General features: G+C 48.7%; 1 protein-coding gene across 4 annotated transcripts in view; it reads right to left on the minus strand.

Moving 5' to 3' along the window:
- ZMYND8 (zinc finger MYND-type containing 8) overlaps positions 1-12,137 on the minus strand; it is a 417,579-nt gene that overhangs the window by 169,204 nt on the left and 236,238 nt on the right. For all 4 annotated transcript variants that reach the window (XM_086932602.1, XM_086932601.1, XM_086932600.1 and 1 more), the window contains one exon: positions 7,165-7,305. In XM_086932602.1, coding sequence (XP_086788728.1) covers positions 7,165-7,305 — 141 coding nt within the window. The remainder of the gene's footprint in view (positions 1-7,164; positions 7,306-12,137) is intronic.

A 12,137-nucleotide genomic window follows, 5' to 3' on the forward strand; every position in this document is an offset into this window, starting at 1 on the left:
AAAGGCCTTCTCCATGTCAAGAAAGACCGCAATGGCCTTAGTGTCATGTCTAGTATGCTGCATGGCCCCCATGACCGTGCGGATATTGTAAGTGAGGTTCCTGGCCGGGATAAACCCAGCCTGCTCCGGGGCCACCAGCCCCGGCGCCACCAGTGCCAGCCTGGTAGCCAGCACTTTTGCGTAGAGCTTAGCGTCAACATTAAGAAGGGACAGTGGGCGGTACGAGCCTGGCAGGTCGCTGGGCTTACCAGGTTTGAGTATGGTGACAATCAGCGCCTCTCGCATGGAGAGTGGCATAGCGCCGTTCTCGCAGATTTCGTCAAAGAGGGTGGAAAGGTGGGGTAGCAACTTATCCTTATACGCCTTGTAAAAGGCCACCGTCAGACCATCTATCCCGGGGGCACTGTCCGCTCTCATGGTGGCCAGCGCATCGGATATCTCCTCACGGTGTATGGGGGACATCAGGAATTCCCTCTGCCAATTCTCAAGGAATGGCATCCTGATATAGTCGAGGTAGTTGTCAATTTGGTCCTCAACCCCCGAGATTTTAGTGGTGTAGAGCTCCTCGTAGAAGCTCCTGAATTCCGCCAGAATGTGTGTCTCCTCCGTGAGCGTCTCCCCCCCTGAGTTACGCATTTCCGCGATGGTCTGTTTGCGCCTAGTGCCTTTCATGATCCTGGCAAGTAGTGCACCCGGGCGGTCTCCTTCGCCATACGCGCGCGCTGTCGCGTATTTTCCTAAATGTCGCACTTCCCTGTCAGCTTCCTCGTGGAACTCACTCAAAAGGTCTTGCAGGGTCCCGTCCCCAGGCAGGTTCGGGTCAAGCAGCTGGCGGCGTTCGTAGTCCGCTATCTGCCCCTCCAGATATTTCAGCCTGCTTCTAATTGCCTTTAGTATCCCTGAGTGTTTCGCCATGACCACCCCCCGCACGTACACCTTAAATGTCTCCCAAACCGTCCCAAAGCTGTCCACTGATCCCAGATTGGTGTCGAAGAAGGTATCTATGTCCTCCCCCAGGTCAGCCCTGAAGGCCTCATCCAGCAGCGAGTAGGGTGGAAAGCGCCACGTGAATGGCGGGATCCTCTGCTGGGGAGTGCGCAGCGTCAACAGCACCGGCGAGTGGTCCGACAGAGTGCGGGGAAGCACACTGCAGCCCCTGACCATGGAGAGCAGGAAGTGTGAAGCCAACCAATAGTCAATCCTGGTATGGATGTTGTGGTATGCTGAATAGTGCGTGTACCCCCCCTTGGCGCTATTTCTTTCCCTCCACACGTCTACCAGACCCAGTTTCAACATTTCTGCCTGCATGCACTGCGCCGCCGCCGCCGGGCGCCTGGCGGGGCCCGCAGACCTATCTAGCTCAGGGCTAAAGGTGAAGTTGAAGTCCCCACCCCAGATCATATTGCCAGCGGCCCATTCAGTACAATGTTCCGCAACCGTTGTGTAAAAATCAGGGGAGTCGTAGTTCGGGCCATAAACATTCATGACCAGCAGGTTGTGGCCCTTGCCCGTGCACTTGCTTAACAAAAACCTCCCCTCAGGGTCCGCCTTTACCAGGGCGAGGGATAACTTGGATTTCGGATTGACCCAGGTGAGGACCCCTCTGGCATGGGTGGTAAAGCCTGCGTAAGTGGAGTGACCCTGGATCCCCCTGTGCATTAGCATCTTACTGGTGTTGGGCAGATGCGTTTCCTGCAGCAGCGCCAAGTCTATGTGGTGTCTCTGTAGATAGTGTAGCACCTTACGGAGTTTCCGATAATCATTCAAACCCCTCACATTCCAGGTAAGAGCCCTGAGGGACTCTGTATCGCTCAGTGAGTCTGCCTGTGCTGTGTTAGCCATTAACAGTGAAGGAGGAGAACAGTTGTAGTGCAGCGTCGAGGACCCCCCCCCGCCAGTGGCAGCAGCCGCCCACCCATCCTATAGAACATAACCTCATAGAGCACATGTTGGACCTTTCCCCAAACATCCCAAACTTCCCCGAACTCAGAACCCCCATTACCCCCCACCGCCCACAGTCAACCAACCCCAACCTGGTGTGACCGAAATCCCTACATTCACCTCCCCCCCCCCATCTCCAAACTCCCCCAAGCAGTCTCGAGAAGAGCCGCAAGCACTATGAGCGCCAGGGAAGAGGTAGCACGCTCAATGTCTCAATCGACCAACGTCCGGTCGTCGCTTCTGCGCAATGTCATTTGGCCGCCCCTACGCCAGCGCCCCCAATTGCCAGTGCGGCTTTTAAGTAACAAGAACAATATCGTACCCGCCGTACCACCCCCCCCCCCCCCAGACCCCATCGACCTCTCCCTATCGTAGGACGTTATCAACACCACCCCCGGGCAGGCTAGTAGAGTCATGGAGAGTGCCACCCACCACCTTACCCCGTGTGGCCCGTACAGATCTCACCCGTGATACCATGTCCAGAAGTCCGCACACTGCAGTGGAGAGCCCAGACTGGGCACCCTCCGGGCCGAGAGGCTGGGATCATGGTAAGGCCTCAAGTGGCCAGGTCCTCGGGAGAGACCACTGCGCTCCTCCGACACACTAGTCCTGCTCATCCAGATCCTCGTTGCCAGCGCCCTCCTCCGCATGTGCCGTCCGACTCTCCTTATGCTCCTTGATCCACTGCTTCAGGGATTTTTGCAGCTCCTTTGGGTCGGTGAAAAAGTGTGAGTGGCCCTGCCTGTTGATGCGCAGCCGTGCCGGATACAACATGGCATAGTCCAAGCCCAGGTCTCTGAGCTGCTGCTTATAGGGGACGAATCGCCGTCTCTCCTCCTGTACCTTGGAGGTAAAGTCAGGGTATAGCGAAATGTTCATTCCCTCGTACTGCAACTCCCCCTTCTCTCGAGCGGCTCGAAGAGCAGCATCTCTGTCCCTGTAGTTGAGGAGTTTCGCTATTATCGGCCTAGGGTTCGCCCCTGGAGCGGGCCTCGGGCCCAGGGTGCGGTGGGCTCGCTCCACTATGAACATGGGAGAGAAGGTATCGTCCCCCAACAGAGTTTTAAGAAGTTTCTCAACAAAGAGCTCCATTTTCCCAGTCTGGGTCGACTCCGCCACGCCCGTGACGCGTATGTTGGACCGCCTGGAGCGAGCCTCTAAGTCCTCCGATTTTTCTTGTATCACCTGTAGCAGCCTCCCAAACTGTTTGCGGTCTGCGTCCCACGTTGTCTGCGCCTCCTCCGCCTCCGTCAGCCTGCGCTCCGCCATGTCCAGCCTCTCCGCATGCTTATCCACCCTCTCCGTCATGCGATCCATTCGATACGCCAAGGCGTCAATCTTGGTGCCGATGGCCGTCATGCCCTCCTGTAGGCCCTTCTCCATCGTGTTGAGCATGCCTCTAATTTCTGTGCACAGCGCGGAGTTCGGGTCCGCAGTTGCTCCCGGGGACTGGGCCGCCGGCGGCTCCGGTGCCTTCTGTCTCCTCTGGTCAAACGGAAGTTTCGTTTGCGTTCTATCGGGCTTGCCCATCGCTGCAGCTGATAGGGAGGCCAGAGTCCACAGACCCTATAATGTCTATGGTGCCCCAATGGGACTATGCGGGAGCTAACCTCGCGCACGGGCCGGCACCGGAGGCCGCGCGTCCGGGCCGCTGTCGCGTGTAGGCCTGCGTGCCCAGTAACGCCTCAGGTCAGGGTAGGCACTCGCCTCTTGCCTTCCCCCTCCGGGTGCCTCAGTGTCAGGACACCCCCAGCCAGTCCGGGGGTGCAGCGCACTAGGATGCAAGGCTCGTGGTGGGTGGCCTCCGTCCCAAAGCTGCCCGCTGCTCCGCAAGGCTCCTTCCGCGTGGTCAGGCCGTCAGGCGGGGCCCCTCCGCAGCATGCAATGGCGCCCGTGAGAGCGCCTCGTGTGTGGTCCCAGCGGGGCTGTTTCGCCGCCGGCTCTCACTCGATTCCTCCGCGCCCCTCCAGGGGTGCAGGCGTCACAGCAGGGGTCCGCAATGCAGCCGCGGAACGCTGGATGAGTAGCAGCTCCCGCCGGCCACGTCGCCCGCACCACAGCGGGGCTTCCTCTCGCTGGGGCCGCACGTCGGGTGACGCAGCGCGGCCTCGGTGTCCAGGGCAGAGCGGGGATCCCGGCCTGGTCCGCGGCTCTTCGGTCGGCGCCGGCGCCGGGGGAACTCGTGCACGCAGCCCCTCAAAAGTCGCGCCGGAGGTCCACAGGGGGTAGGGGAGGCAGCCCCCGCCGGAATTTCACAGGTTTTGCCGCTTTTGAAGGATATTGGACGGATAATCGTCAGCGCTAGCGCAGAGCTCCGCACTTAAGCGTCCATCATGAACGCCGGCTAGCTCCGCCCCCCGACAGTTCAGATTATTCCAGGTCCCCAAAGCTAAAGGAATGGCTGCAGAGGCAGGTAGGAGCAATTTCAATGTATATTGTATTCCTAAACAACAGTTGTTCAGCTCATCTCTAAATTAGATGAGCAGCGCCACCATGTGGCAGACTGTTCCAAGTATGGTGTTGACAACTAGGCGCCAGTGCCGAACACCGGAAACCAATTTAGTACCGTTGCTGAGCACCGGAAAGCACCGGCTAAAATTAAGCACTGGCCTTCGCAGATCTGACCTATCTCCTGTTTAGATCTGAATGGCTTCTTAGGACTTGTAACTCCATCTTGAGTCCAAAAAAAGTCACACAAAAAAGACAGAGGGGCAGGGTAGGGATACCCTAACACGCTCTGACCTGGTGGTGGAGCCTGTGGGCAAAGATTTTTTTTGCCACAAATTTGGGGAGGATCCACAAATCTGCAGCAAAATGTTTAAAACACACCTGAGCGCAGACCGAAAAGTTGTATTAAAAGGGCCCGGGGTGGGGGGAATGGGTTTGGTGGAGGTAAAGGGGTGCATGGCTTCCCCACTCTGAGCCTAAGGACACAGGGACCCCATCCCCAGAGGCCGCGATTTTAATAAATGGGAGGGGAGGAGCATGCCCTCCCACCCAGGGACGTTTTTGGCCCCAAGGACCCCATCCCCCAGGGCTGAATTTAATTATTATGGGGAGGGCCCTCGCCAAGCATTAAAAAGTCCTGCGACCCCCCCACCCCCCATGGCCCCTACCTCCCTGAGCTTTTAAAGGCTCCGGGGGACCTCCTCTATGGGGCCGGCTCACTTTGTGTCCCGGGGAGCCTATCCCTAAAACACAGTAGTTCCCTGCTGCATTGGCGTGGGCAGGGAAGCATGTGTTTGCTCCCATCTGGCAGAAGCACTTGCAAATTTCTCGCCAAACGGGAGCAAACACGAAGTCTTATCCCACAAGCTCCCACAGGCTGGGAGAAGACTTGTGATCTGTTTCCCTGCCCGCATTGATGAGAGCAGGGAAACATAGCACATATTGTTCCTGCCTGGAACGAGCAGCATAAATGCAGCTGTATCCGACGGGTGGGAGCAATGACGTCTCTTTCAACATGCAAGTTGCAGTTACTTTAAGATACAAGTTCTAGTTACTTAAGATAACTATAACTGTTCCATTTCTCTGGTTCTTAAAGTTTAAAATGTTATGTTTACTGAACATTCTACCAAACTATAACATTACTTTAACTTTTCAGTATATTTACAGTGCGCGGAACACATACTTGCCACCAGCAGAATGCTGATTAAACTCTGATTTGCTTCAGAACAATTTTTTCACTTAGATGCTGATATACCCAATGTGTTTCGGCTTATTCCAAGCCTTGCTCACAGGTCATACACACATATAACACACACACAAATTGAAAATAAAACAAAGGTTACAGGGACGTTATAGTTAGAAAATAGAATTTAAAAAAATCAATCATAAAACGAAAAGTTACAGGGACATTATAGTTAGGCTCAAAATTCACTGTCATTTGAGATGTCATCAGTGATATCACTGACCATGTCATGAGTGATGTTATATGTGAGGTCATAAGCAGTGCACTGAAGCGGCATAAGTTATAGTTAGCTCAGGTACCTAGAACTGCTGAATTTCACTGGTTTTGTACAAGTGAATTTTGAGCCCAACTATAACGTCCCTTCAACGTTTGTTTATTCAGTGAATTTCTTAGGTTTTTTAAAATATTTAATCCCAACTGTAACTGTTCACCTTTAAGAGGGTCTTAGTAAGTAGCTGTGTAGGTCAGTGAGTGAGTCTGTTAGTGACTGTGAGAGTGTCTGAATGGCTTTGAGGTAAATGCCGTACATAACACTATCCCACATACCTCAATAATCACATCTGCTTTCACAAACCTTCCTGACACCTCCACTTGTCTAGACTCCTACCAGTACAAGTTCCATACTTGTGGAAAACACGAGAGCGATTGAGTGGCTGCTGTTGATGGAGTTTTTGTTTTCTGGACTATTGTGTAGCACAAAATGCTTGTTTTACACTTTGCAAATGTATCCCTAGTTTCTTGAAATTCTGCTGACATTTTGCACAAGTACATTAAAGCAAATGACTCAAGTTTTGCACACCCCTGATCATTAAATGTCCTAAACTTAAAATACATAGTTACAGGTGTTAGTCAAAGCTTAGACTGTATTCAGTCCACTTCAGTTCCGACTGAATGCAGCATATAAATGTAATCCTTTTAATAATATCCAATAGGGTAAAATACATTAAGTGCTGAGGGATGCCAAATGATGGCAATAAAACAGCTCATTAATGTTGGAACGTTTATCAGGCTACTGTTTAATTCAAAAATATAAATTATTTACTATGTTTTTTCTCATTTCTTTAATTTAGAGGACAAAGAGAATCAGTAATGTAGGAAACATTTTAGGCACCTGCAAAACAATTGTTTTTTTAATTAACTCAACCTCTTATACGAGTGCTTTGGATTTTGACCTCTTCAAAAGATGAACTATGAAAGTGCCTAAAAAAATTAATTATTATTGGAGCTTTCAAATGCTAGGGGATTATGCCACAAACTGTGATGTTTAAAATGCATCCTTGTATATACATAGATGCTGGAAATTATTCTTATGATTAAAATATGTCTAAGCTTTAGAAGCCATTGACTCCACTACGTTTTAACTCTATGCAAGTGAGCTGTGTGTGTAAATCCGATTTCAATATAGAAACACTATTTGTATGAGAATTCTGCAAAGAAATTGCTGTTTATGGCTTAATCTGGGAGCATACGGTATACAAAGAATGCACTCAAACACATACACATGAGGAAGGATTTAACGTCAGAGCACTAACCAAGATTAAGATTTAATATGCTTCCAGTAGTGGGTGTTCTTTCTTGCTTTGATGAAACCGGTGTGGAAGCCTGGGGAGAAAATGGCTTTGGGCTACCAGATAAACTCCCTGCTTGGCCAGTCTTCGTTGATGCAGGAGAAGCTAAAATATTATATTAAAAAGAATGGATTCAGTCATTTTTTGCACAGCAATGCTTGAAATCTATAATTACTAGAGAAACAAAACATTTTATGTCTAGATTTTCTAATGCAACATATGCAAGATATGGTACTCACTGAAGTAGAATGGCACTATGCATGCAAACACTTACTTTTCCTTTATGCGCTGTGGTCTCTACACCTTGTTTATCTATACATGTGGGTTCTATACACCAAGAAGGCTAATGTTACATTTTATGTCGATACCTGATCACCATAGCAAGGGCGGACAATAAATAGGCTGTCTGTGTATCCTATGTGATGCCCGGATAACCTTAGGCACCCAGGCGCTTATATGGGAAACGTCAGGCTTGCAGATCAGAGCACATCTGAAAATCTGTCCCACGATATCTCATTGTCCTTTCCTAATACAAAAGACCATTTCCCTTCTATCATAAAAATGTACAATTAAGAATCAGATGTATATTTTGTAAGGCTACACAAGCAGAAAGTGGCCATCATAAGTGGTGGAAGAGAAAATACTTCAGACTCCTCAGTGAAACCACTGGGCCTACTATTCTTTTAACAGATTAATCTTTTGACATGCCTAAATTCAATTATCACTGATAGTTATATTCCTTCTCTCTTGAACTTTTAAACTCCAGTATACCAACTGTACAAAAGAGACGTCTAATGTAGGAAAGTGCTTTATTGCAATTCTAAGGCTTGAAGATTGATTAAAATGGTGACAAAATGATAATATCTGTACCTTAGGCCTTTCCTGTCTAAACCAACAAACAACTTTCATTCAATGTATTATAGATTGTCCTTATTACAAGTATCTAAGACAAATTGATAAACCTTCTGTGATCTCTCTTTGAAAAGCCAAATAGCACCCAATAGCCAACAATAGCCAACAATAACACTGCACAGCACTGTTTCAATCTCACTTATAAATGTATAAATGGTTATATTCACCATCAAGTATACAAAATAGCTCCAAAGCTGGGACATAAAATACAAAAATATGCCTCCATATAAAATTCAATACAAATATTCGTAAGTCATACATTTTTACATTATCCCAAACAAACTTAGTTTAATTTGAAAACGTTACCAACGTTACTAACCACACAACCAACTGCCAACAAAGACAAAAGAGAAAATGCAATTAAAATGTGTCAAATTGACTGATGGCCTAGCTATAGCCTTATAAAAGGCATTAATAATACACAAATTAAAAAAACATAAAATACAGTGAAAATGTGGTACCCCCTTTAATTTTAAGCTTGTATAATTTGAAAATGTTTCTTTCAGATTTCTAATGATCACATAATGCTGCACACAACTGCTGATTAAGGAGGAAACCTGATGTGGTCCGGATTAGAGTTCCAAAGACTTGCAATAAGGCATGAGAAGCCCTGTTTGGGCATTTTTGTTTGATGGATTTACTAAACTAGACATTACAGTAATAAAATAATGGGTAATGCTGTATGAAAACATCAAAGTCCTACACAAAGTTAAATACATAAATTTAGCCTAGGTATAAAAGAGATTACACACTAATTTAATTACGGTAGTTGGGAGTTATGTCTTCATTAGCATGAGGGAAAAAAAGACCAGCATCAAGTTTATAATGGCAAACAAACAGTTGATTAAATAATATAGCTAGCTGGCTGCCTTGGGATTTGTAAATAGCTTTTCTCTCACGTATCTCAAGAATCTTTCGGGCATGTCCCTGTCTCCAACCTTAAACATAATTAGTGCACAGCTAATTCCTACTATCTCCCATGGATGCAACGTTCTACATGGAAGTAAGGCTAAACCCCTGGGTACAACAGTAGCTAACATTTTAACAAAACATTCTGGTTACCTTAAGAGGCTTTACAGGCACAAATTTACTTGGAATCCAACTTAATTAATCAAGTGATATTCAGAGAAGGACCATACAGAATAACATTTGTAAAACTCAGAAGGTCAATTAAGGTATTGAATATGCTACTTACCAGTATACATCTGTTCTTGGCATGTAGGGCTGCTGACATTCATATCTGTGCATAGATCGCCGCCTAGTGTTGGGTCCGGATGATTGCACATTGTTGTCCTGGAAGAGTCTTCGAAGTATCACGAGATAGGTGGCTCCTCCCCTGGACTACAGTGCGCATGGGCATCGACTCCATCCTCAGATTGTTTTTAGCCATTGTGACCAAGATGGAGTGTAACTAAGTGAATGATGACCATGCTAGAAGTATATGTGAATTCTGCAGCTGCTACAGGCGCCGGGGAGGAGAGCGGGCGATATGAATGTCAGCAGCCCTACATGCCAAGAACAGATGCATACTTGTAAGTAGCATATTCGGTTCGAGGCATGTGGGCTGCTGAATTCATATCAGTGCATAGAATACATAGAAGTCCCTCCATTAGCGGCAGCCGCCTGTGCCAGCTGCAGCAGTTTGGAAAAGTGTTTTCAGAACAGCCTGCCCTACAGCTGCCTGCTGTTTGGAGTGCACATCAACACAATAATGTTTTGTAAATGTGTGTGTGGTAGACCATGTGGCTGCTCTACATATGTCTTCCAAAGGAATAATTCCAAGGAAAGCCATGGAGGCCCCCAACTTTCTGGTGGAGTGGGCCCTTGGTGGAATGGTGAGAGTATGTTTGGCTCTCAGATAGCAGATCTGAATACATTAAACAATCCATCTAGCTATACCAGCTTTGGAAATAGGGTTACCTTTGTGTTGTGGCGCAAAGGCAACAAAGAGTTGTTTAGTTTTCCTAAAATCTTTGGTCCTATCGATGTAATACATCAGGGCCCTTTTGACGTCAAGGGTGTGGAGCATTCGCTCCGCCAATGACTCAGGATTTTGGAAGAACACAGGTAATTCAATAGTTTGGTTAATATGGAATTAAGATACTACTTAAGGAAGGAATTTAGGGTTAGTGCGAAGCACCACCCTGTTAGAATGAATTTGAATAAATGGCTCTTGGATAGTTAGTGCCTGGAGCTCACTAACTCGTCGCAGAGATGTAATCGCTATAAGGAAAGCTACTTTCCAAGTCAAGAATTGAATCTCGCAGGAATGCAGTGGTTCAAAGGGGGGACCCATCAGCCTGGTGAGGACCACATTGAGGTTCCACTCCGGAGCTGGTGAAGTCCGCGAAGGAATGACTCGCTTGAGCCCTTCAAGAAAGGGTTTAATGGCAGGCACCCTGAAAAGGGAGAGGTGCTGCCTGTTTTGGAGATAAGCAGCCATTGCAGATAGATGTATGCGAATGGAAGCATAGGCCAAATTACATTTGTACAGATGGAAAAGATAACAAATGATGTTCTGAATAGATGCATCTAGCGGGTTAATGTTGTGGTTTGCACAGTAAATGACAAACCGCTTCCACTTCGCCGCATAGCATGCTCTTGTGGTGGGCTTTCTCGCCTCCCGGATGATGTCCATGCAGTCAGGAGGCAAGTTTAGGTAGCCAAACTCTAAGACCTCAGGAGCCAGATCGTCAGGTTGAGCTGTTGCGGATCTGGATGCTGAATGTCGCCATGGCTCTGCGTCAGAAGGCTGGGTGTGAGGCGTAGCCTTTGATGCGGTACCACGGACAGTTCTAGAAACGTGGTGTACCATGGTTGGCGAGCCCACGTTGGCGCAACCAGGATGAGAGTCATCGAGTGCTGCCTTCGCTTGCGTGCCACCAGCGGTATCAGAGGTGCTGGGGGAAAAGCGTACGCAAATCTGCCTGACCAGTTCATCCATATCGCATTGCCCTGCGAATGCTGGTGTGGAAACCTGGCGGCGAAGCTTTGGCATTTTGCGTTCTCCCTTGTGGCGAATAGGTCTATCTCTGGATGACCCCACTTTTGGAAGTACGGGCGGAGTACTGATGGATGTATCTCCCACTCGTGCATCTGGTGGCTGTACCTGCTGAGCAGGTCCGCCATCTGATTGTCCTTGCCTGGGAGGTGTTCTGCCATGAGGAATATGTTCCTTGAATGGCCCACTTCCACATGCTCTGAGCCAGATGATACAGCTGCGGAGAGTGGGTACCTCCCTGCTTCTGAATGTAGTACATGGCTGTCATGTTGTCTGTCCGGATCAACACGACCTTGTTGCACAGATGTACTTTGAAAGCTTTTAGTGCCATGAAGATTGCCATCAGTTCCAGAACATTGATGTGCATCTTCTGTTGCTGTTGCGTCCATAGTCCCTGCACAGTGTAATGGAGTACATGAGCTCCCCATCCCTGGAGAGAAGCGTCCGTTGTCAGGATAATCTGTGGCACAGGCTCTTGGAATGGTCGTCCCTTGCAAAGGTTTCGTGGATTCCACCAATGCAGAGAGTTGTATGCCCGACCGCTCACCAACACTAGGTCTTTCAACTGTCCGTGAGCCTGAGTCCACTGACGTGCTAAGCACTCCTGAAGCGGACGCATATGTAGTTTCGCGTGCGGGTCTATGGAGATGCAGGAGGCCATCATGCCTATCAACTGCATGAACACTCTTGCTGGAAGCGAGTGTTGAGGTCTGAACCTTTGTATCAGCGATTGAATGCTGCTGACCCTCACTGAATTCGGCTGCGGTGTGGCTGCCAGAGTGTTTATTGTGGCACCCAGATACTGTCGTATGTGGGCGGGCTGGAGGTGGGATTTTGGGTAATTCAGTGAGAATCCCAGATCGTGCAGGAGGTGAATGGTGTGGGACACGTGGGCGGCACACTGCTGGGCTTACTTCGCCTGGATGAGCCAGTCGTCCAGATAAGGGTAGACATGGATGTTCTGTCTCCTTAGGTGCGCCGCCACTGTCGCTAGGCACTTTGTGAACACCCTGGGTGCCGTGGT

Source organism: Lissotriton vulgaris, chromosome 7 (genome assembly GCF_964263255.1).
Source record: "Lissotriton vulgaris chromosome 7, aLisVul1.2, whole genome shotgun sequence".
NCBI classification, from domain to species: domain Eukaryota; kingdom Metazoa; phylum Chordata; class Amphibia; order Caudata; family Salamandridae; genus Lissotriton; species Lissotriton vulgaris.